The 26,423-nt window shown below is 47.5% G+C and overlaps 1 protein-coding gene across 3 annotated transcripts in view; it reads right to left on the reverse strand.

Annotated features, from left to right (window-relative positions):
* The window catches only part of LOC135911496 (eye-specific diacylglycerol kinase-like), a 655,226-nt gene that overhangs the window by 430,594 nt on the left and 198,209 nt on the right, over positions 1-26,423 (reverse strand). Inside the window, exon 1 of one of the 3 annotated variants that reach the window (XM_065443823.2) lies at positions 187-345. The exons of the other annotated variants lie outside the window; for them this stretch is intronic. Coding sequence (XP_065299895.1) covers positions 187-272 — 86 coding nt within the window. The 5' untranslated portion in view covers positions 273-345. Of the gene's footprint in view, positions 1-186; positions 346-26,423 lie in introns of those variants that run through there. 3 annotated transcript variants of the gene reach the window in all.

The following is a 26,423-nucleotide window of genomic DNA, read 5'->3' on the forward strand; positions in this document are numbered from 1 at the left end:
TCGATACTAATAGTCACGCCCCAAAGCGGCGGCTGTCTCAGGGCAACAGAGGCAGATCTCAGAGGCCATGCTTTCGCTGAACACAAGCGCCGGAAGCGATTGTGGAGCCGAAAATACGCCACAGACGCCACACTTTCGGCTCCACCTATATAGGCTTGACTTTCTACTGCACACTGCAACACTGACCTGCGTCGTGTCCAACTTTGAAAGTACACCTTGAGCGCCAGGGATCCGTCTTCGCGCACCTCCGGTACGGTGAGAGTGTCCATCATCTTACGCAATCATCGCACAACACGCGCCAGGGCAACAACACCACACCGCGTCGACGCTGTGGCATCCGATTCGCGGTATCAAAGCCACTCACACCAAGGTAAATATCACGCTTTCTTCTATGTTGCTGAAGCACCTATGGTGACAACTCGGCTGTCGTATTTGAAAGGCACGAAATCAGCACAACCTCAGTTTGTATACAGCTCACAAAAAACCTGACACCTTGGACAGAGTCTCAGCCTGCAAGGTATATAATAAAAATAGCGATAATATAATCGTATTACAATAGTTTCTGCATACGAGACTTATGTCCCATTTCGCTTCTTAAGGGGTCGATCCTAATGGAACTGAAATTTGTCACTCATGGGCGACGCCTACAAACTTTACATAGGTAGCTGTCACGCAAATTATGCAAACTGGATGAAGAATGCTGGCACCAATTTTGCAGTTATTTCCACCCTACAAATAGGTTTATCACAGGAGGAATAGCAGATTTATCACAGACCAACTTCTGCGTCAAGCTCTGCAGAAATCATGTAGTTTTCTCAATAGGCGAAGCGTGTCCCATTGTTTCAATCATACTTTGCAACGCATCTATGTCCTCCGAAAGCAGCGGAGAGGCTGCTGTCATCACTTCTAAACAGTTTCAATGATCGGCAGACGACCTTCAGCACCATGCGATTACTGCAGCTGTCTGCTTATGACTTCCAATACCAGAGTAACCTTAAGTAAACTTTCGTGTTGCCATGCGGAAAACATGCAACAAGGCTTCTTTTGCTTTCCAGAAAAATGTATGCGTCTCCGAGATTCTTTTCTTCCGAATTATCTTGAATATATAACAACCGTTCTTGCGAGGCCGATAAGTGTACGTTATCCAATGCGGGTGGCGTCAGTAAAAAACCTCTCCTCGCGCAGTCACACAGGAACCGTGGAAGTCGGTTCAATTGATGCCACCTTCCATTCACCTTGAGGGCCAGCGAGCAGTTTGAACTTCCCAACACGCTTGTTGCCCTCATCCAATGAACGTTGCAGCGGCGAACCTACACTAACTCTGAAGGCAGGAAATCATCCGACAACCTCGGGGAAATCGTGCAAGAGGCAAGCCTGAGCTAAAGCTGGTCAGGGCCCGCAGCGATTCTTTTCAATACATGTAGCACGACACGCACTCCTGCAGGCCGCTTCCACGGAGTTGTCATCCAAGCTTGCAGACGGCGGACCACGAGGGCGAGTCGAAAGGGACACACGGCGAGATTCCCGCCCAATATCGTTGCCGTGGGACGGGCGAAGAACGCATTTCCACCTGCAGGCGACGCTGCACAAGGTGTCCGACGCCGTAGCTCCGGCGACTGCGGGGGTCACCGCCGATTCGTCGCTACACCGCGGGCTCGTCCGACACGAAAAGCAGGAGCACGGCGCCTCGACCTCGGGCCACGCGGGACACGGGCCCGCGACGCGCCGCGTCGTCACCCGCAAGGGAGGACCCCCAAAAATACGGCTTCGGGCGACCGCGAGGTTGCCCGAGTCCGTCGTCTCGACGCAGGGCTCGGTGGTGCCGCAGGCTCCTTCGCGAGAGCGGGCCCCTTTGGCTAGCACCCGGAATAATTTTAAAACAGCCGGTTCCGTCGTGCCCGCCCAGCGGGCAAGGAGACCACGCTCTTCTCGTCGGCACTGAGGTGGCAGCCGGAGCTGGGGGGGGGGGGGGGGGGACCCGTCGGTGAGCGTGTCGCCCTTTTCTCGTTGCCTCCCGAGAGAATGCCAGATGGTTGAGGAAGCCGTGGTCCACTCGTTGCTGTCTCTCTCTTGCCCCTCCGCGCGGCCGGGCGAAGTCAGCGCTGTCTTTGTTTTTCAAGTCTGTCTTTCACGCTCTCCTGGCAGCACCTTCTTTTGCTCGTATTTACGGCTCGCGGCGGGTGCAGGAAGGCAGGCGGCGGTGTAGCGCACCTGCGACAGAAGCAGCCGCCTTCTCGCGTGCCAAGAAGTATGTGGTTGGCTTCGCACGCGACGACACTGCGACTCTTGCCGTGTCCGAATTGGTGTGACCCCGATACGGGTTCCACGAGACGTTACAGACGCCGTATATGGAGCCCCATTCGCACCCGTTTCTTTTTTTTCCTTAGATAAGAGCAGTAGATAAGACGATGAGATTAAGGTGGCGTTGTTTTGCCGTGCTCTTGAACTACCCTGACGTGAGGACAGCATGGCCGTGAGGGCAGCAGACGGAACCCCCTACAGCTAGTCGGTTTACCCATTTCAATAGCTTTCCTGCTACTCGGAAGTCCAAGATGTCCAGCCTGATTGTAACCGTCGAGAGAGTTACACTACTTCGCGATTCCATACCCTACTTGTATTGAAGCAGATCCATTTGCTCTATATATTCAGGTAGACGAACAGCTCTTTGTGTTGACGGGAGTAGCGTTTTCGCAAGCTAGGTGAAAGAACACAATAACTATCGTGATACCTGGCACAACTAAGGGCTATTTCGACTAACTTATATGGAGAAAGTATTTTTGGTCCCAATGAGGAATTCGATTTTCGCAGGCCGGTAATGCTCTGGTTCTTGATTTATACCTTGGTCCTTATGAATCAACGGTGCTTTGCATCAGCGTCGTTTTTGTATCGACAGACCTTCGGTCGATCAGTCCCTCTTACTGCCATTGGTGGATGATTTGAGGTTGAAAACGGTAGGGCACCTTGTGATTTTCGCCCGACGTGTGCGGCTACTTCCGGTGAAATATAACGCGCAGCGTTACATTTTATCGGCGATTGCAAGATATACTTATTTGAAATGTGCTCGATGGGGATTCTTGTCCTAAGCCACTTCTGCATCGCATGAGCCTCCGAAATTCATCCTGAGCAGACATTTTACACGCAAGAGAAAGTTTTATATTTGCACTCGCTCATTTCACCTTCTCAGAAGTCTTGTCTTCGTCGTATGCCTCAATGACGTAGTAAAAAACATGAACGAAAAGCCTGTAATTTGTGCGTCCTTATCTCGAAGCACAGAGCCGTTTTTCACTGATTACATAATAGATGGCGCCACCCCAAAGCTTTCTCAAGACGCATAGCACCTAGCTCTTGCTCATCAACGTACATCCGAGGCGTTGATGGATGAGCAAAGACTATGCGCGCGCCAGAGAATCGAATGCAAGAGATACCTGAACTTCCGACCGCGAACTATTTTAGGTGCGTGGTCATAAAAAAATGCTTCAAGTTCGTTTCTTCTTTCCCTCTCGCACATTTTGATTCGCGAAATCCAAGCGAGAATTTAACGCTGCGGAAACAAACCAGTGGAACTCCTCAAAACGTCACCACGTTTCCACAGGCTTAATCCTTACGTTGATTGTTTCTCACACTTTCTTATTTAAGTATACTGATCATTTTTCAATCTCTACATTATTGGGATATCAAATACATGAACACACAAGTCACATTTCTGCCGTCGCCGTGATGTCCCGTATAAAGTCTAAGGCCGATAATATTATCGCCGCACGCCATATGCCGTATGTGCGAGTGAAAGCATGTGAGAGTGAGCCGACGATGGCGCCTCAATCTCGCTCGCGCCAGGGAGGAAAGCGGGGAGAAAGAAGTGGGCCGTCTTGAGCCGCGCGCGAAGCACTGGGGAAAGGCGAGGGAGGGCGGCGTTCTACGCAGGCGTCTACTGCGTATCGCGCAGCCACGCGAGCCCTATAATGAAAGCGATCTGCGATGAGTACAGAGTAAAGGGGCGCCGAGCGCTCACAGCTCCGTATGCGCCGTGTTCTCACGGCTTAGTCCGCGTTGAAGCGAGAGACAAAACGAAGGTCAATTCGCTCGCTGCTGTTAGCGCACTTTGTCAATTCGGCGCTTTGACAGCGAGTTTCCGCGGTCATCGAGCGAGATGGGTTCAAGTTTGCTTGTGCGCGCGTGACATCATGCTTGTTAATGTAGTTAGTGAGCGGATGTTTGCAAGTTTATACAGCTGATAAAACTACTATCCTTACGTCGTGTATATAGCTGTCTACTAAATTGCTATCACAAACGATGTTCTACCTTTGCAGTGAAACTGCGACTTCTTTTTCAATTATTCATCTCTTTTATTCATTTTTGCTCTATCTTTCACACTCATTATCTGAAGTCGCCTCTAGATATTTCGGTAGGCTAGCATCTCTAGCTCTCAATAAAGTACTTTCTTTCTCCCTGCCTTGCCACAGCAGCGCAATAGAACATTCGCTGCAAGAACGCTGCATGTCCTCAACGTTCTTGCACTTGCTTCATTTCTATTTGTCTCTTATTTTTGACTGCTACCGCGACGCTTCCAAGTGTTCGCCGCAAAACACCACCACGTGAGGAGATGCGATTCCTCCTCTCCCGTTGCCGCTGCCATTTCGAATCCCAGAGCTGGCTACTTAGGACTGAGACGTCACGCGAGTTGACGTCGCTTCCCTCTCCGTACAGTGGAGAGGAGGACGGCGAATAAAGAAATAAGCGGCACTCGGCGACAGACGCGATTATTTTTAGTCGGCTGGCACAATCACCCTCTCCTTCGGTCTGGCCAGAAACAAGGCAAACGTGGACGCAGTCGGACTAAGGGGGGGAGGACCACCCCGCGCGCGAGGGGGAACGGACGGTATTGTTGACGCTGGCGTCGTCGTGGCTGGCTTTGTCAGCGCAACCAGCGCACGAATAGCTGCTTCAGTTTCTTGTGGACCCAGTGCGCTTACAATGGCCTTTATGGAAATGCCGATGTGTTTCTACTGGGTTGTTGTTGGCTTATATTGATCTTTCGTTGCGAAGCGACTGAAGATCGCGCATTAACTACGCGGAGGTGGTGCACTTGGCTACGCGTGGTTGTCACCTCGTTGATCAAGCACTCGTGTAATCATATTTGTGTGACTCGAAATGATAGTTTTGGCTATTTCAACACAGTTCGGTTCAACCACGAAATGATAAAGTGTTGGGCTAAAAAGTTAGTACATCCAGACTGACGACAGTCCAGCCAGTAGTTCGAAACGGACGCGCCTGATTATTCAGTCTCTTAATGGTTAGGCCTAAATTGTCGAAGCATTCATTCACTTAAGCAACCTATATGCATGTAAACTCGGCGTACCCACTCCCTAGCTAATAGAATCAGGCTGCCGCTCGATCGCACACACGCTCATTGCATTGCATTGCATTGCATTGCATTGCATTGCTCACTCACTCACTCACTCACTCACTCACTCACTCACTCACTCACTCACTCACTCACTCACTCACTCACTCACTCACTCACTCACTCACTCACTCACTCACTCACTCACTCACTCACTCACTCACTCACTCACTCACTCACTCACTCACTCACTCACTCACTCACTCACTCACTCACTCACTCACTCACTCACTCACTCACTCACTCACTCACTCACTCACTCACTCACTCACTCGGTGTAATACGTACTGCGAATGACATGGTCGGCGTAAGAAGCATTACGATCGCTCATCGAAGGATCATGCAGACGACACAACTAGTTTTCTCGATCGTTACCCGCCTGATCTTGCGTCGTCTGTCCGTCAACAAAGAACGTTCGTCATCTGCTCTGCGGAAAAACAAATATCAAGAATGAAACAGCGCGTCGCGGCGCCCAAGGTAAGTTCTCTGGCTCAGCCTTTCCTTCCCTGACATCTTCTCCGTTATTTTAAAGAACGCGAACATTCTAGATGCGTTTAGAAGATCGCCGAGAAGAAAAAGGCTGCTTTTCAATTGCGTACTGTATTTTTTCGGCGAGGCAGACGGTTTACTTCAGGACTTATTGTTTTGTTTTATTCCTCTCCCCGCTCGGTTTCTTTCTTTTTTTTTTTTCCCTCGACGTGAGCGAGAAAACAGACGCCAGACAGCGTGGCGTGTCTTTCTTTAAGCCGACGAGGAAGAGCAAAGTGGCGCGAGACTTGGTTTATTTGCGCTTGCACTGCGGGCGCGAGGCCCCAACACTCGGCGACGGCTTCGGCTTCGGATTGGCTCGTACGTTTCTCGCTTTCTGCGGAGGCAACAGTGCGTTGGCATCCATTACCGCTTCCGATCCGTTCCCGTCCAACTGCCGTCTGTTCAAACTACCAAACTACCGCCCACCGCGTCGCTTCTGCTAACTGTTGTGCACAAAACAGAAAACGCTCTCTTACTTTCCTCTCTTTCAACCAGCGCGCAAGGTGGTAAACAAGACCAAATATACTAAACCACGTGCCTTTCTTTTTATTTCGCTCAGTCCAGCGAGCGCGGAGAATTCCTCCAACCCTTCTGGCGAAGCGATATCACCGCGACAATGGACAGAGAGGTTATTAACACGTGGCCGAGTATGGAAGAAACATTCCAGACTTGCCCAAAGGCATCGAACCAACACGATGAGTCTAAGTGAAGCCTCGGACGCTCGAAGAAAGACATCGCCAAGCGCATAGCGTAAGCTCCTAAAGAAAAGAAGGCTCTCCGAAATACGACAGGGGGAAAGTGGTGTTAAAACAAAACAGTGGCAAGCAGTCCTTTGGCTGTGGACTTTGTGTTTTCTTGTTTCGTTTTGTTTTCGTTTCGTGTCGCAGGAAATCAGCTATTGATACGCCTCTAAGAAGACGGCTGTGTCATGTTACGAAGTTGTCAAGTTAGCGTAGAACCATGTACGCAGGCGTAATAATGCATAATTAGCGCAACAAACATCGCAGTGAAACCAAGATGGGCTCGTTCCAACTACGGGCGCCTACAACCATAGCAGGAAGTGTGACTTTCCTCAATGAAAATTATGGGCCCATCCCGGAGATAGTGGAGTCTAAATATGTGGACCGATCCCGGAGACAGTCAAGTCTAAACAACAAACCACGTGGTACCCAAATGCGCCAAAGAAGACCTGATTGTCTTGGTAGCCTTTTTGGAATGTTGACTCGGCCCATTTTTTTTTTATTTGTTACAACGATGCCGACAGTTATAGGTTAAAGCAGACAGCCTAAGATGATGTTTGCTGCCTGGCGAACGCGCCTAGCGTGCAACAACAAATAGAAAGGACGCTAATGAAATGACGCATTCATGCCTAGAACCAAGGTAGAACAGTATACACGACCACACTGCGAAAACTTCGGTCTATTACCGAGAAGTAGCAGTAGACGTAGCTTTTGACCCATAGCTGTTAGGTTAAATAGATGCCAAAGAGAAATACGACTCGCGTTCTGTTAGTGAATCACCCTTCTGCAATTACAAGAAAACGACTATTTACAGGAGCGACTGCTTAATATTAAGGAGCCTTGGTATAAACCGGAAAAGAGGCACAAGAAATGAGTACGGGTGGCGACGCCACCATGAAGTTCGCGAATCAGCTTGCCCTGACGCCATGGATTTTTTCGCCGTCTGCTCCTGCCTCGATAACATTTTAGTGGAAAAAAATTGACTGCATTGTATTTTAAGCGAACCACAGCTTTCGGAACCTTCAGTGCATCGCACAACTGCCCAAATACAAAAAGAGGAAGAAAAAGAAACTTGGAAATTCGTTTTGTAACAATGACGTACCAGCAATTGGCTTACGAGAGCATCTTGCTGGGCATGTTAGTATTCATTCATTACAGCTATTTTTAAGGCGCCAGAAAACCACACACAGCACACAAGAAAGAACCACGAGACAGGGCGCTTTGTCCAGTTGTTCCCTCTTGCCTACTGTGTGAGGTTTTTTGGATCCTTAAAAATAGGTGCAATGGACCAGCAATGAGGTTACGGCGCGCAATGAAAAACGAATGAAATTCCGGCCTTCAGTTTACGTTCCACTATACACAGCCTCTTCTTCCGCAAAATTACAGAAAATTGAATTTTGAATGAGCGCTTTACGAGAGCAAACTGATTTAGTTTTTTTTTAGTGTCCGTTCATCGGTGCACTTTTCCACAGATCTAGAAAGTGTTACCTGTAAAATCAATGCACTTCGTCACATAAATTGAGAACATGTTTTCCAAAGCTATAGCTAGCAGTCAATGTCAGCCGAGTTTTGATGACCTTGATTTCTTAGTGCTCTGATTCAGTCCCGATATTTTGTGCTCTAACATGAGTAATTACAAAGTTCATTATTGAAACCACTATTTTCAATTTTTCTTGTAATCGATTCAAATGGAGCCTTCCATTAAGGCAGGTGACGAGACGTGATACAGCTCTCAGTTTCAGGTTATTTCAATACGTTTGTCTACAGATAAACACTCGCCATATACGTGTAGAGGCTGTTCGAGTAGGCCTCAAGAGGATTAGAAATTACAAAGAAAAATTGAGGATATTAGCCAGTCGTAAGCTGGAAGGGCGATGCTGGCTTTAATGAGAAGCTGGGTTTCTTAGCCTGCCTGTCAGGGCACCAAGCTACTCCAAATGGTGGTTGAAAATTAGGGCACGCTCAATGATCTTCAATATACACTAAAGCTATCGGCAAGTGCTATCGAACCCTGTAAAATTTAGAAAAGAAATTGACAAACGCTTTCGTAGCGTTCAACACGCGGGTTGTGTTTTCCCACGAGTTGACAATGCCCCGAAGTTCCAAACCGAACTTGCGCTACGAGCCCATAGTGCGTACGGTGCCTCGATGTCAAGCTTCTCCGTAAGGTGACGCTGATATCGAGGCACCCTATGCTAGGGAAACTATGCTAGGGAAACTATGCTAGGGAAACTATGCTAAGGAAACCATTCTAGGGAAAGCTAGGGAAACTATGGAACATGTTTTATTAGAATGTGAAGACGTCTGCCCAGCGGTTGATTTAGGCACCCCTGACCTCCTTGAAGCCCTTGGGTTCAGCGAGAGCAGTGGAAAAGGTAAACATGTCCGCGATAGGGAGTAGTAAGAGGCGATTGGAGGATTGGTGGAATAAAAGTAAGCAAACGACAAAAAACGGAGGCGTACAAAAGCACAGTTCGCATTAAGGGATCGGAAAATTTGGATGTGAGAGTTCATAGTGCTTTTTTTAATTGTTTAACCTGGGTTGGACACTAGGCAGTATAATAGCAAGAGCTTGGTGGCGCAACCCACCACCCCATTCCAAAGGGGCCGCTCATAACATCCATGCGTCCTATTACTGTAAATAGACTAACCGGGAGGCGTGAGAAAGAAAGCAAGAGAAAGAGCGTCAGTTAATTGGACGCAAAGAATGGAATAGAAGAAAGACCACGGAGGATTTACCAGAATGCGAAGAATGAAATTAGAAGGGAAAATCTGTACGATAACACAAAGGGCAGTGCCCTGCTATTCGACGCTCGAGCAGGTTACCTTAGGGCAAAAACATACCGGAGCAATTATTCGGGAGTGGATGAGGCACGTACATGTTGCGGCAAAAAGTCTGGAGAACACTCAGAACATCCTAACGAAATATGAAGAGATTCACCCAGAGAGAACTGTAGGTAACATACACCTTCGAGAAGCGCTTGGGTTTAAAGTGGACTGAAGCATCAACCGGTGGGCAGTCGAGATAAGCTAGAGAGGTTTAGAGTATTAATGGAAAAAAGCACGGAAGAAATTGATAGGACCGGATATCTTACAGTCATGGCTAGCGGTACAAGGTAGACTTTGAAAGGAAAAAAATATATTAGGGAGATGTAAACAAAAATTCTAGATTAGTAACTTGTATAGCATACCTCATTAGAACGAGCAAGCTAGGCGACTATTCTTCACCGCCCCGTTTCAAGGAGGATGCAGTGAAACCATCATCATCATCAGCTAATAGCGCGGTCTATGAGATTGCATGTTTGACAAGCAACCATGGCAGCTAGATAGAACTTGCTGCAAGTGCTCGAAAATGTTCCATACAGCACTCTCGCCTGTCTGCTGGAACCGTCTGCGTTTTTTCCATCCACATTTATTCGTGTCCGCCCAGTTGAATCTGACCTGGTGGAGGGACGCTTGTGGCACACTGAGGCATCGCAGCGTATCAAGTACAAATAATAAATCAAATACCGATTCCAATTACATACCAAGCTGTCCATGCGGCAGTTTCTTGTGCATGCCCCTCACGTCACGTACTGATGTACTGATGCAAATAAACACCATTGTCATTGTCAAATACCGACTGACAACTTTGCACGCTGGTGCAGCGTATTTCCGAGACAGATATACAGGTGACCGTGCGGCTCCGAAATCGACGGGGTGATGTAGGATCGACAGAGGATATACCATGGTACCCTGGCGCCTTAAGTGAGGTAGTCCGCGACTACCGCCAGTCCGGTAGTCCGCGACTACCGGCAGTACGGTAGACCGCGACTACCGGCAGTCCGGAGTCCGCGACTACCGGCAGTACGGTAGACCGCGACAACCGGTAGTTCGGTATTCCACGTCTGTCACCGCAGTAGTCTGTTTTGACGTTAGCTGCCCCGAGTTGACACCAAGGTGGAAAAACACAGTCGTAGCGGCCGAATGGAGCTCACATCACGTTCGCGCCTGTAATAAAAGACGCCCGCGGCTATTTGGCACCGCCCAGCCATTCGCGTCGCCGCCGGCGATCCTTGTTTTTCCGAATCGCCAGTGAAGACGGAGGTAAACAAGGAAGCGTGCCGTGAGAATTCTCTTTTGAGATTCGCTCTTGAATTTGCTTTTGATGGCGAGAAACAGGGGAACTGTGTGCGAGAGAGAGAGATAGATGAGAATAAAAGTGAGAGAGAGTGTGTAAGGAGATGCAGAAGGAGAAAGAGAGAAAGAGCAGCAAAAGTAAGGAAGGCAATCAGGCCGCGCCTGGTTTTCTACCCTGCACAGGGGAAGGTGGAAAGAGAAAGGACAGGGGAAGAGAGAAAGGGATAAAGAAAACACAAAACAGCAGAAACGCCCACACAAAACAGCGTTCACCTACGAATAAGAAGCGGTCACACAGCCCGGTTTCCATGGTTATAATGGTTATAATGGCTTCGCCATGGTTATAATGGCTTCAGTGGAGATCAATTTCGGGTCTAAAGTACCAATGCTTTAACTCCTGTGAGTGATCTGTTGCCATGCAGGCATTGTGTAAGGCTCGCAGAGGTTATATTCGTTGATCAAGAGGACAACATCCCAAGAATGTTTTGTATGTTTCGCTGCAATCTAACGTTGAAATTGGTGCACATACTGCCATTATTCTGTTGATAGATGTTAGCTCACCATCTTAATAATCCTGATCACTACATAATCAACAAAGCTCTAGATGGTTATGACATCCTTACACCGCTGATTATGATAATTATAATTATATTAATCATCACATCCTCATTCGGTTGATGGTTACGGTTGCTGCTGCTGATGATGATCTTCGTAATGATGGTGATCATAATGCGTGCTTGTTGCACATTATAATTCTGCTGCATGCAACGGATATCATTATGGTTCTCGCACTCCTCAACGATCGCCCAGAAACGCGCATTGATTTTTACCTCATCATCAGGCTGCCGATGATTGTCATTACCATCAGTCGATTGAACGTCGCATCATCCTTAGTCTGTTGATGATTACGATGACGCGATAACCAATAGGCTGTTTCTGATGGCGAAGACGCTGATCCTCGTGACGACAGTGGCGATGCGTTCATGCTGCGTTCCATGCTTTCAGCCACTCGCATCGTGGCGTACTGGCTCTTCCAGTTACTGGCTCTCGCAGAAACGAACAGAAAAAACCACGTGACCCATTGCGCTACGATTTGCGGGGACCTAGCTCCGCGATATGCATCGACCTCACGCGGCATGGCGCACTGAAATAGGCCACCAAGAGAGAGAGTGCACTTCCCCCTGTTCATCACCGAAACACAGTCGTTCGGCTCTACATACCCCCACGACAGCGGCTGAGCTGGGCGCCTTCGGAGAAAGACAAGCATCCGATGGCACTCGAGGGCCGCGCGCACTATAAATATATCCGCCGAGTTGAAAGACCCGGCTCACGTGGGCCGTTCCATTTGACTTGCAGCGTTCTGGGAATCCGGCGGTGAACGGTGACGGCTGTTTGTGTACCTTGTCAGAGCCTAATGCACTATTTCTCCGCAGTCGTTGCGAAAGAGAGAAAGAAGCGTAACAAGGTGGGTGCGTTGTGCACAGCTTCGCACCACCAGAAAAAAGGATGCTGCCCTCTTTTGCAGGCCAACGGTAGCGAAATTTTGACTCGCGTAAAAAGCGAAGTTTCCGATAGTGCACGTATCGAGTAGCCTTCGTGCGAAAGATTTTACGTTCGAAATACAAGCTCGCAACAATGGCTGTTTTTAATATCGAAACTACATAAAGAGAAGAGTTTTGCCAGTACCGCTCGTCGGAATGGATGCATCGATCCAGAATGTTGAGAACCAGTGCGACTCCTCGGTGTGGCCTCCGAGACTTTAGGTGGCGGCCACGGTTCACCGAGAAATCTCGGAGGAAACCTGCTGAAATTTACGTTATATCCGGTAATAACGAGGAGCACGCATCGTTTGCCAATTTGATATACGAAGGATGTTATTAAGGAAATGGGACAGTTACTAGGCCAGGGGCTTAGCCAGAATTGCTTCACTAGTGGGCACATTCATTCATAACTAATTTAGCCTAAGTGAAATTTATTTCAGTTGGAGATTAAGATATACCGCATAAAAGGAAGATGCGAACGAAAAATGTTACGTGTAACTACTATAAAACATGCACTATTACATTGGCACATTCCGCCCTATGTGCCTATCCCTTTTGTCGGACATCTTTCTAGCGTTAGTTAACAATGCTGGATAACAAGTCTGGATTAGGCGTAACGTCAAAAAACAGCAAGTGAGCGGTGTAAACTGCAAAGAAAAAGGGGGTGGTCGATGTTATCCTAGTTGACATTAAGACGACGAGACATGGATTTGGGCACACCACGTGATTAGCAGCGCAAATCATTGGTGATCGATTAGGACAACGGATTTATTTATTTAATTATTTATTTATTTATTTATTTACAAATGCCTCACGGGCTTCATATAGGAGTATCATATGAGGGGGACTAGACAATAATTTTTAACAACGCGAGATCAAACAAAATAAACTCAAGAACCAAGTATTATACAGTGGCAAAATGTAGTATATGCGGTGTAACATTGTAATAACAGAATACATAGAAGGTTTTATACAAAATTGAGTGGGCCTACATGATATCCCTATAAAATCTATAAACATGATTACAAGTGATCACGTGGTTAGCAAAAACAGTCACCAGATGGTCAGTATTCTATTTCTTAATACCATATGGTTATGAATACGGACGACATCATCAGGGAGGTCATTCCATTGACCAATTGCACGTGGAAGCGTAGATGTGTTACTGGCTTGGATACGGCCGAAAAGACGAATAAAACTGTGTTGAGTCTGAAGCCTGCGGGACATGCGATGTGGTTTTGATAGTGGCAAGGTATTTGCATGCGCGCTGTAGACTATTTTATGCAACAAACGGAGAGTGGCTATCTTCCTACGTGATTCGAAGGACGATAGCGATAATGAATTGATCATGTCATCCACAATGGGCTGTTGGCTATATAGTCTCGAGCGGTGAAGCGTGCAGCGCGGTTTTGCACAGGTTCCAGTAACCTAACCATCCTAATGATCCTTCTAATAAAACGAAATTACGCGCAGTTGCGGACGGCAAAAAGTAGCATGATGAGTTAGGAAATTCGCAGGCGCATTATGAAGTCGGCCATTGCAACACAGATTTAAATTGAGATTACTGTGGGATGCCTTCATCAAGAAAAAGGCATGAAAGATGATTCTAATAATGATGACGACGACGATGATGACGATAATGAGGATTTACGCAGACCATTCTTGACTTGTTCCTGCATTAGTTGTCTGAGCATACAACAATCGGATTCTTGGCGCCTCTTTCATTCTTGGTTAAGGGACGTATATTGAAGGATCATATTCTCCATGCGGATCGCGTAGTTGAAAGATATTGCGAAAGCCTCTGTTACGCAGCCCGTTAGAAAATGAACTCGCTGTATCTTGGCGCAAAAGCGCTAAATCTCTTCATTTCAATGAGCACCGTTTTCACTCATTACTTGAACGCCCAACGTAATCCTTCTTACACAGTGACAGTGGATGTTCTCCCGGCGGCTGTGACTACATCTTGCATACCAGACGTCGAGCCAAGTCAAAATAAAGAGAGGGAACATAGGGCTTCAACGAATAAGCCGAAAAGAAAAAAAAAGAAAGAGGCCGCGAACCAAGACCGGGACAGTAATTTACTGATGGGCGCACTCTCAAGACAAACGACTCACTTAACGTCGTTAAGGGACACAAAAACCAAGTCAAAAGGGACACAAAAACCAGCCAAGTCGAAGCCAAGCCCAAAGCCACGCGCCAAAGGCGGACGTGCTATCACGCTTGGCAATGCTCTCAGACAATAGTGCACCCGGTTTGTTGTTTCGGTCGCTAATGCCGAAGCTCGGCTCGGTTTGGCTCGGCTCGGCTTAAATTAAAGATGTTGTTTGTCTCTCGCGGCTATTCTGGGGGACAGCGGCTATCATTCACGCTACCACAGTCACAGCCAGCACTTAATTTTCTTTTTCTTGCTTCTCATTTCATGTGCGAAAGATGAGAACGGAGAAGCAATCGCTTAATAGAAACAAAATCACGCTTGTACTTGGGGACAATCTGACCCCCGTATTGCAGAGCGTTCCTCCGTTCGATCGACACTCCACTTCGACTCAAGGAAGCAGATCGTAGCGCCACTCCTCGACAGAAGTGGTCACTACGCTTCGTTGACACTCGACAGAAGTTCTTGAGAAGCGTAGTGTTTCGTTCACTCAAGAGGCGGCACTGCGATCAACTTTGTGAAGTGGAGAAGGAAAAAAATGGCTGTGGCTTAGGTAAGGTTAAGCCCAGGATGCGAAGCATACTAGCCTTTATTTTAGTTGTTGAACCACTGTTTAGCCTGGTGAACTGCTGTTGCTTGGCTATATTTGGTTCGGCTAGACGAAGAAACAACTCATGCATTACTTCTTCGCCTTCAAGAGTGGAACGCGACAGCGTTCCCGTCGACCCGCCAAGGGGTGTAAGACAATGGGCTACAGGGCAGCGACTACGCGCCCCGCATTGGACGCGGTGAGCGTCGAGCAAAGCAGCGTTCGGCGCGGCAACGAAATGTGCGCCTGAGCAAGAGACGCACGCCTTAGAAACAGCGCGTTTCTAAGGCAACACCGCATTCACTAGAGGCGCTTTTGTACCGCTTTGAAGCGTTGTACTCGTGGCTCAGTGGTAGCGTCTCCGTCCCACACTCCGGAGACCCTGGTTCGATTCCCACCCAGCCCGTCTTGCAAGAGTTGAGCCAAAGCCACTTCTCCTCTGTCGTGACGTCACGGTGTCACGTGATTTCATGGTCACCGCCGCGCCTGAGGAGCTGGGTTGAGCCCTCGTAATATGCTTCGCATAAAAAGAATTACGGTATTTTTTACGTGCCAAGTGCACGATTTGATTATGAGGCACGCCGTATTGGGGGACTCCGGAATAATCTGCACCAGCAGTCGTTCTTTAACGTGCACCTAAATCCAAGTGCACGGGTGTTTTCGCATTTCGTCCCCGCCGAAATGCCGCTGCCGTGACCGGGATTCGATCCCGCGACCTCGTGCATAGGAGCCCAACACCATAGCTACAAAGCAACCACGGTGGGTGAAGTGGTGAGGGTGTCGACGATCGTGCGAGAATACGGGGGTAAATTTAGTTCCACTTAGGTTCTAGCTATACTAAGTGGTGAAATGTTGCGTAAATGTGCCACTTATGCCCGGTGAAATGGCGTTCCATAAAATATGCAAAATGCATAGGATGGCGTTCCACATATTGGAACATTTTACGTTTTATATACACATCAACGTCCGTGTAGAGCTGCATTCCAGATAAATAGCCACTGTTATCCGTAAAAGTGCCCTACAATACACGTACCTACTATCCGAAACATTTTCTGACGCACTCTAACCTGCAAGTACGTTTAGGTATGCGGGACATCACTGGAACACCACACTGTTCACACATTTATAATTCCGTGTATTTATAAAGTAAGAGATTCAAGTATATGGAACGCCGTTCGATATATCTTGTATCTTATGGCGTAAGACAGCGTCGCGAGGACAAGGATAAGCGCGAGATTACTTTTCACTGTTCTCACACTGCCAAAACTTGCATGGATTTGGCAGTGCGAGTTTAAAAATTAATAGCCAAGAAATAAAATAAAAATTTATTTGTGCTACGAGGACAAAATAACCATTTTACTTTAACCATGATGGAGGCCACTATGTGGGGAGGCTGCAAATTCCGCTATTTTTTTTTTATTCCGCGAAAATGTGGCTTCCGATCACACGTGTCAAGCTTTCGCACTTGCAATGTGGAAGGTAATAGCAGTAGAAATCCCCTTTACTACAGAGTCGGAAGTATGATTCGGTGTCTGGGAGCTCTCAGCGTATGCGACGAGCTTTGAATTTAGCCGTCGAAAAATTACCATTATCTAACGCGCAAGTTCATGCGAGGTGTTGCCCGCATACAACTACCACAGACGTGCACAGTAAATAATTGAAACACACATTACGTAATTGGGGAATACAACGAAGCTGACTCAGCAGTCGCGGTATCTTAAATGGTATCCATGGCCTTCGTTTCCCAACACTAAACGTTTCCGATTCGCTTTAAGCAACGCTAATGTAATTATCGACGCTATGTCAAATGAACCAAAGCCTTCTAGTCATTGTCAACCGGAAACTCGGAGGCGGGCGTAGGAGGCAGGCGCGCGACGCTCGAACTACCCAGATATACCGTATTTACTCGAATGTAATCCGATACCTTCGTAAAGGTGATAATGCATGAAAGTCGAGTGGTGGACTTAGGCTCGAGCACGCGTTTCGCCCGCAATCGCTCTGCACCTAACTCCTCCTCGCGACAATCATATGCGGCCACAGATTTTCACCTACAGCGTCTACAAGTACTTTCTAGGTACCATAGCATGGAGTACATAGGTACTATAGTACGGAAGCATATTCAGAGCACTCCGTTGAACCTGACGGCATTGCGTTAGCCCCTTCTTTTTTTCTTTATTCAGAAAAGCGTCTCATCCAGCGGGCATGTTGGTACGTTTCGCACTGTTTGACCTCGTGAAGCGCACAGGAAGTGGACGATATATGCATGCTTGTGAGAAGCCTCGAAAACCGTTACAAAATGCACGTTCTTTCTGCAGGCAAATACCTTTTTATCGCGTATACCTTCGAGGAATGTAAACCGTGATGGCGGAGTGGCCATAGCGTCGCGCTGTCGAGCACGAGGTCCAGAGTTCGATTCCCGGTTGCAGCGGCCCTTTGTTTAGGTCGGACGAAATGCACAGACGGTGGTGTTGTTAGATTTAACTGCACTTTTTTTGGGGGGGGGGGGGTGGGGGGTACCTTTCTAATTTTTGGGGGTCGACGTTCAATCTATCCCGGCCTAAATTTGAGGAGGAGGAGGAGTAAAAACTTTATTTGCTCTAATTGGGTAGAAATTAGCGGTGGCAGATGTGGTCGGCCATCTTCACGGTCTTCTTCCCCATCTGCGCAGGGTCGACGCCCCTATTCCAGGGCACCACTGAGGGTGGCTACTCGGCGAGCGTGCCTTACTAGTCCATGCTGGATTTTCGGGTCGCTGCTGGAGAGCACCCTCTCCCACTGCTCCTTCAAATAAAAGACGGCCTAAATTTGAGTAAACACGGTATTCGCAGCAATCCCAGGCACCAAAGCGGCGCTCCCCGTAGCAAACAGCAAAACGCCCCCGCGAGGCCCGCCTCGCGGTCTCCTCAGCAGCGATAATGTCGTTAGCAACGTCTCGCGTGCCGCATTCAATTAGTGCCACTCACTTACGCACGAGCTGATGACGAGGCCCTCGCGAACAAGAGCACGCGAGCGGTGGTGGCTTCCCGTCTCTCCGTTCGGACCGTTCTCGTCTTTCAGGTGACCTATAGCCGGACCCCGTGCACACAAAGCATCGTTCACATTAAAGCGAACTTCGGTGAACGAGCTAGGCGGGGGAGAAAAAGAAAAGATGAAACCTTGATTAGAGGCCTCTGTGTGGACACAGCAGCAAAGGAAGTGGACTTGGGTACCTATTTCGCCTGCATGATGGGTGCAAGAACCAACAACATTTACATAATGCACGGTGCTGGCCCGATGAGGTTTCCGTTCGCGTAGGAGAGAACACCGACAAAGACTACGCGAAAACTATGACACCAACGGAGATTAGAATCGAGGGTACACTTTCCGCGCGATCGACATTCTGTGTCGGGTGTCTTGGTTTCTGCGCTGGCGAAAAAGAAGGATGATAGTCGTTCCGATGTAACACCAGGGTGGCTCGGAAGTCGGGGGGGGGGGGGGGTGTTCTGCTGCGTCATGGCTACCTCTTAAGTTCGATTCACGGACAGAAACTTCCAGTTGCGCGTTTCAGTCAGATTGCAAATGTGCTAGATACGGAAGCTGCAGGGCGGTCCCGGTGTTTAACTCGGATACCGAAACAGTGACAGCAGTACAACAGCTCTCTTAAAATGAAATATGATTTTGCAAGGACTGGTACGTGACACGTAATCGGTGACCGTGTGCATTACTTGTAACGCACGCAAGCAGGCACACTGAGAAAGAGAGAGGGAGCACAATATCAGTGTGTTCGCCGTCGTCGTACTGTGTTACATCACCGAAAGAGCCCACGTAAACATCCGTTACAACTTTCTGTCCCTCACGGTCACCTGCCAGTATTTTAAGCTGACCTTTACCATCGCGTACTACGCCTAGAAAGCTCGCTTACTTATGTTTCCAACAGAAAACAAACCCCAATTCGCTTCACGTAACGCAAATCTTCCGGAAGTTGTGTTCGGGAAAACTGGGGCGGCAAGCGCTAAATACTGGCATGAATACGGCGGAATCTTTCAAGTAGAACCCACCCTTCCTTAACTCGTTTTTCGAATGTCTTATATTCAAAAAGAGCAATCCTAAGAACTGCCCCTGTCAAACTAAACTGATTTTCTTTTTACCAACCGTGTTGGTCGTTATACTACAACCGTCGATCCGTCGACGTCATGCACTGTCCATTATATCGTAATCGTGCTGTCATCGTAATTATGCTTCAGTTTTCATGCCATCGTATTCAGTGCATCGTCGTCCCACAGATGCCAACATGCATCCAGTATCATACCCTCGTCATGCCGTCTTGGTCGTGTCACTGCCGCCGTTTCCGCCTCCTGATAAAATTAATAAAATTTGTCACTTCTAGCGTCCCTGGATGAACGTGCTACGCGGATAGGTGTTTCAGTAATTTTCACTAGTTTAATACGTACAAAATCACATTAAGCTTTCTCTTCGCTCCGTCGTAGGCACGCTGAAGCAATTAGTCCGTTGCCAGGGAGATGATTCAATAAGCGCACAGAATCCTTGCTACACACCTGCAAGCATGGATTCTGATGAGGGAAGCATGACGAATGTATGGCGACGATGACTTGACAACAACAGCGTGACTAGCGCCGGATGACGAAGCTGAAATGACCGCGATGGAACCACCCCAAAGACATCGTCACCACCAGGCCATACCTAGTGCCCCAAACTATTATCAACTTCGGCCTTTTTTTATTATTACCATCTTCCATTTTTTTTAGTTCTTTCGCCGTTGTAAAACTTTCACTTAACGAATAGGAATTCCCGCATACCATCCGTTCAAGAGTTACGCAAGCTGGAAAGCTATAATAAGACACGAAATGCCAGTAGGAGACCGCTATCCCTCAAACCTTTAAAAAAAACTGCTTATTTTTCAAAAAGGTCGGAGAACGTCAGCGTTACATACGTATAAGCTCCGTCGCAGCGTTTACTTATATTAATATTAATATTCGTGCTTATCAAGTTCACGTTACGTTACGTGCAGTCTCCATGGCAACAGCTTCACAGCCATATCGCCTCCCCGAGCGTTCATTCACCAGAATGCAACCGATTCCACACTACTGACCTCGGGGTCTTTTGCAAACGAAGTAAAATATTCGCGAAAATATATCAACGCGAGAAGCGACACGGTCGCGCCTGCGCGAGTGGTATTTTTTTTTTCGAATGACCCGAGCGTTAAATTCAATTATCCCATCGCCCCCTCCTCGTCGACATCAGCCTCCGCGGTCGCGCCCCCTCAATAAGACGTGCGCACAAATGCAATCTCTCTACGCTACGTGGCGCCACCAAGTGCTCACTCGCTCGCTAACCCTGTTGCTCTAAATGTCAACACGGCTTTGTCCCTCCTGTCGCGAGTCGCAGATCTCTGGAAGCCGCGGGAAAAATCCCTTCATCCTGAAACTTGTTGCCAGTGAAATAGGCAGCTGCTTGGAAAAGAACGAGAGAGAGAGAGAAAGCAAAAACCGAAAGACCAGAAATAAGAGGGCACGTACTTGTCCACTGGAATAGCCAGTGCTAAAGTATAACGTGATGTATTGAATAGAGTTCCCAGTATTTTTGCCGCGACAAACCTGGCATTTCCAGTCGACGCGGCATTTTATTTTTATTTTTGCGCGGGAAAATTTAGCGCGCGGAGAACGGCAGAAGCCGGTGGTTGGGAAGTTTCGGGAGGGGGGAGGGGGATTACATTTTTTGCGAAGCGAAGCTGCTCGGATCTTCTCGCGTAGTCAAAACAAGTCGTGGGTCGCGGGTGGGACGAATTATATTTTGCTCGAACTCGGGATTTGGCAGCGCTGAAAAAAAAAAAGAGATGGGTTCGCTGAACGTAATTTGACCTCTTTGTTTTCCCTACATGCGGTGCTGAATTTTCAGATTTAAAGATTTGAAGTTATTGAGAAAGGAAAGACGTAGAAATAGACCGGGTGTGCTCGTATACAGAACAACGCAGTGCGGCACGCTTGAAAAATACCGTTGCGTATGTTTTCAGTACGGTTTTCACATACGCAAGAAACGTTGATTAGGCGGGCCCTTCGACGTACAAATTTGAATGCCGAGAAGGATGATCTCGCGGGCGCATTGAAAGTAATATGTTTGCTAACATCACTTGGCTACACGATGATGAACCGCAGCTGTACAAAATTAATCCGCAGCCTACTAATATGGTACCTTTCATAGCCTTCATGTTACTTTAAACCTTGCATTATTCGATCAGTAAACTAATCAATGCGTCAGTCACTCACATTATTTGTAGGAAACTGTGGGATCGAGATGGATTCCAGGACATAAAGCTGCTTTGAGCAGCGTGATTATGCCCTCTCTTCTAATGAGAAGCTGTATGTGTTACTCTTGACGACCGCCTGTCATTCTACAAATGTTGGGCGTGGTTATGGTATACACAGTGATAAATATGACAACCCTATTGAGGCAGTAGTTCGAGCACATAATGAAAAAAATTATTGGGTTTTACGTGGCAAAACTACTTTACCATTATGAGGCACGACGTAGGGGAAGACTCCGGAAATTTCGACCAGCTGCGGTTCTTTAGCGTGCACCTAAATCTAAGCACACTGGTGTTTTCGCATTTCGCCCCCATCGAAATGCGGTAGTCGTGACCGGGATTCGATCCCACGACCTCGTGCTCAGCAGCTCAACACCATAGCCACTGAGCAACCACGACGGGTCACATCGTCATGAAAAACAAAGATAGTAGAGTGACGGAGTAGAGTGTACCTGCGAAAGTTAACACAAAAGCTCTAAGCGAGAATGTCGTATGAAACCGGGCCCGATGAAGAGACCGCAATATCTATTGTGTGTACCGTAGCCCTTGGACTGAGATTCTCTGTAACTTGAAGTTACTGCGAAGTTTGGAACGCTTGTTTTACTGCTTTGACCACGGCGCTGACTATACTAAAGGCTTTCGTTCTAAAATTCATCGTGTGCAATGGCGCATCAAGGCAGAGCCGAGAAGTCTCTGGACTGCGTGCTTCCTGCCTATATGATCAGCAAAGGCTGTAGCTCCTCTGCAATAATAGGACGCCGGACAACCATCCATTGTTATTTGGGACAGTACATGCACAATGCCCAGTTAGTGCCCTCGAGAGGAGAGGTTCAGTTGCAGTGGAAGACTACTTTAGTACTGCCGGACATGTGCCAACAAAAAATAATACAAGGCATGACATTGCGAACAGTTCTATGCGCAGAAAGAAACGTTAATTTTTTTGTTGTTTCCTATTTTTCTCTTGTGTGTGTACTTGCCACGGGCTTAACTGCATTTTGTTCTTATGATCGTTGTTTCATTTCATATAATTTATGTAATTTGGCCAATCGTTATCTTCCTTATACGTAAAGTGGTGTAGCCAGAGGCTCAGTGCTTTCAACCTTTTTTCGTTATGCGCCGTTTAACCTTGGTTACCCGAAAATGTGATTACGAAACCTTGTTAATTATAGGGTAGTGAATGCACTAAGCGATTTTGTTAAGGCATTTGAGGATGCGGATTAATCAAAAAGTGAACGCGCTCACTTAGTTCAGCAGTCAGCTGCGCAGAATTGTGAAGGTTTCTCGTTCATTTGACTGTTTATTCTGCAAGCATGCATTACAGGCGAAGCAAAAGGCGTACACAGATCTGCAAGGAAAATCATGGCATGCGTTTTTGCGCCATCGCCTTCCACACTCGAAAAATACCGTGATTTCTTGCTGAGATGACTGCAGGCAATTATGGCGCCGCGACCGCCTAGATACCGCAGGAATGGTGGGCGGTACGTGGATACTCGTCGCATCTTCGTACTTCCGGCTTCAGACGTGTTTGTGGGTTTATATGTCTAGACTTCGGAGTAACAATAGTTTCTTTTCTGGGCTCTCGAAGGAAATGGAGACGTCTGTGCAACCGCACAGACATCGTGAATTGTTTGTATTTGCGGACGCACTCATCTTGTTCGAAAATGATCCATTAGCAAGGTCACAGAAGCCACGCGAAGCCAGAAGGACGAAAGTGCACGGACGGACCACCGTTCGCGTACTAATCGTCTCGTACTAACCAAAAAATTCTACTAATCATCATTCCCGTGCCGGCGGAACCGCAATATTTGCGGGACGTGGCAGACGCTGGAGTAAGATTGCCTTCTGCTTCGTATTTTGCAGGAACCTCTGCTCTCGGCAGCAGACGACCGTAATGCAGACGCTCGCAACGCGTTACAAGAAACGACCCCCAAGGAAACGCGCACACACAGAGAAATAACGGCGAAAAAAGGCGACCAATCGTGGCGGTCACCGAGGCGAAAATTTAGTGTGAGCCGCAGGCACGAGCTCGCACTGACCGCGAAAAAAAGAAAAGAAAACGAAAAAAAAGAGAACACGCACGCGTGCGTTGAGAAGCCGCAGGAGGCCGCGTTGCAGGGAAAGAACGCGCGCAGTTTCGGCCGGGCTTCAATTTGCGGACGGCAAATCGATGTGCAATCTTCCGGCGACGATGCCGCCTCACGCCTCGCAAGAGGGGGTTTGCGTGCGTGCGTTCTCGCGTTCGGAGGCAGGGGGGGGGGAGGGGGGGGGCGAGGCGGGAGCGCACAAAGGGCCCCGAAAACAATACGAGCAATTTGCCGCGCGCACGCATCAGCGCGCTGCGCCCCCTCTAGCGGTCTGCGCAGCAATTCAATTTTGCGAGAGGCACGCAACCGTTGGCGGCGAACGCGAGAAGGAGGATGGTAAATTAACGAACGCAGTAAGAAGCGGAAGGAGGAACAAAAGGAAGAAGAAGAAGAAGGGGAAGAACAAGAGACATCGAGAAAGAGGGAAAGGGACCGAACGCGACCGGTCGTAGTCGGCTGCTGATTGGTTGTTCCTCGAAGAAATTGGGCGTGGGAGGCATCGACGTTGAAAATGACGATGCTAGAAAATTAGAATGGAAGGAAGCCAATCACTCAATTTCTTTTAATTAAATGTCACTCAGTGCAAACATACACTGAGTAAATATTACGGTACGTAAACGTGAGAACGTAAGAAATAAAAAAATACAGCGAGCGATAAATCTCGTCTGACTAAGGATGCTAATTTATGATTAGTTTCTTGGGAATTTACGTGCCGGAATCACGATACGATTAAGAGTCAGGCCGCGATCGGGAACTCCGGACTACTTCTCACCACCCGAGGTTCTTTAACGCGCACCCGATGCCTGGCACACGGGTGTCTTTGCACTGGGCACCCATCGACATGCGGCCGCCGTGGCCGGGATTTCATCGCAGTGCCGTTGCCAATACGCCACCACGGTGGGTGGCGATCTGTCTTTCTTGTCATTAAACGTCTTTATTTGAAGGAACGACATAAGAGGTAACAACGAAGAACGACGCTGCGAGCCAAGCCAATCGTCGTTGATGGCATTGCGCAGCAAAACACTCAGTTTAAAGACATTAATAAGACATTAATAGCCCCATAGTGGCCACGAAACACGCAAAAGCGCGCTTTGATAGCATTAACTTTATTTAGAGCAGCTGCAGAGCTGGGAGTCATAATCACCGCAAAAAAGGAAAGAAATAAAAGAAAGTGAGAAGGAAAAGACTGTTTCTAAGAGTGTTCTTTGCTTGTACTGTCGCGATGTGGGATTATGTAAGGAAATGCGAGAAGGGAGGAAAAGGTCATAGAAGGAGAATGGCAGAAGAAAATAAAAAACAAATAAGAACGTCCTATCTCCATGTCGCTTTTTACTCCTACTTGTCAGAATGCATGAGCCATGTATTGAGTTCTGCCTTTTTATACGATGTAACAATCCTGAGAACAGTACTGAAAAAGCCGGTTGATTCAAGGTACTCAAATAATATTTATAACGGTTGACACTGCATTGCTGGAGTTTGCCAGAGCCATAGTATGCGCCTTCGTGTGAGAGCGCCTTGACACATTGCTGCCATATTTGTCCTGCATACGGCACGCTATGCTTGATTTATGCGATATTCTATGGCACCGATATTACTTTTACATTCCGCCTCTGTTCTGTCTATTTTACTCGTTGAATGTTATGATAACTCGATAACTTCAGTTGACTCATCGTCCGTTTCTTTCGATGACTATCGTCGAGGAGTCTCTTTCTGAAACCAAATGTCTTGGACCACTAGGTACCATTAAACTAAATTTAAAAGGAATAGACCTGTTAAAGTCGACTAATGCTACACTTAACACTTCCCTTAAACGACCAAGTAGGAAGGCGTAGCCTTTAAGCAACACAAGAAAACTGATCGTTTAGTTAAAGGAAATTGGATGTCCAATAACCATGTGATACCCAGAACATGTGATCGAGGGCACTTCTGCTTGCCATTTCGCAGGACGGTCAGCTTTGAACTATATGCACGAATGACAAGAACTGTTGGAGATTTTACTACACTGGATCAATGACGAGAAGTGTTAGAATTCTTGCCATACCTAACACGTGGGTTTACTGACTTCTCATTAGTCTGTACGTACCTGATCCATTCGTAATCTGTTGTGGTCAAACCTACGTTGAGCGACTAGTGACAAGATAGCTCAGTTGCTGAGCAGTGCTGTCTTACAGGCAAAGCACGCTTTACAGAAAATAAAGGACAACCGGTTCGTTCGACTTGACAGGGCTCACACGTAAGAGTAAAATTCTACCCTAAATAAACAAAACGGGTAAAAAAAAGTATCACGATAAACGTCACGAATAAGCCCGATGCACAAATGTATTTACAGCTATTTACGTCGGGAAAAGTTAGGGGTAATCCCGCAGGCTGGTGCAAACGCAACAACTGCAGGAGACAGTCCAGCACTTCCTCTTCGTTTCCCTCTTGCGCGCATGGTCGTGTGCAAATGCACCGCAACGATATTTTCTGGAAATACTTAATTTTTCGTTATAATCAATTGCGGAGCCCGTTTCTTAGATTGGTGAATATAATAGTAGAAGATATTTTACTTATAAAGCGTTAAAGATAGCATGGCACCACAGGCCACCCAAACCGTGATAAATCTAGCGCACATTGCCTGTATTAGTTGATTATCCAGTGTCCATAGCAATCTGGCGGCCTTCTCTTAATTACCTAAGAACGTACATTTCTATAGTCAAGACACTTTAATGGCCTGTAAACATACAAAACCTTGGTCTAGTGGAAATTCATTTGTTCAAAAGTGAAGCGACAAGTTCAGTTTCTTTGTGCAGGTTTAACTGCTCAATTGCTACACACACAGCACGAGTTTACGCAGAACTACCGCACTGCATCTTCGCAACCCAACCAGCGCAACGTTCAAGCGCCCGGTCAATACCAGGCACGTACAAAGGCAGTACGCCGAACGAACTTGTGTCGCCACCTATCGGAAAAATTCTGTACAACA

The sequence above is a fragment of the Dermacentor albipictus genome, chromosome 10, assembly GCF_038994185.2.
Source record: "Dermacentor albipictus isolate Rhodes 1998 colony chromosome 10, USDA_Dalb.pri_finalv2, whole genome shotgun sequence".
Lineage (NCBI taxonomy): Eukaryota > Metazoa > Arthropoda > Arachnida > Ixodida > Ixodidae > Dermacentor > Dermacentor albipictus.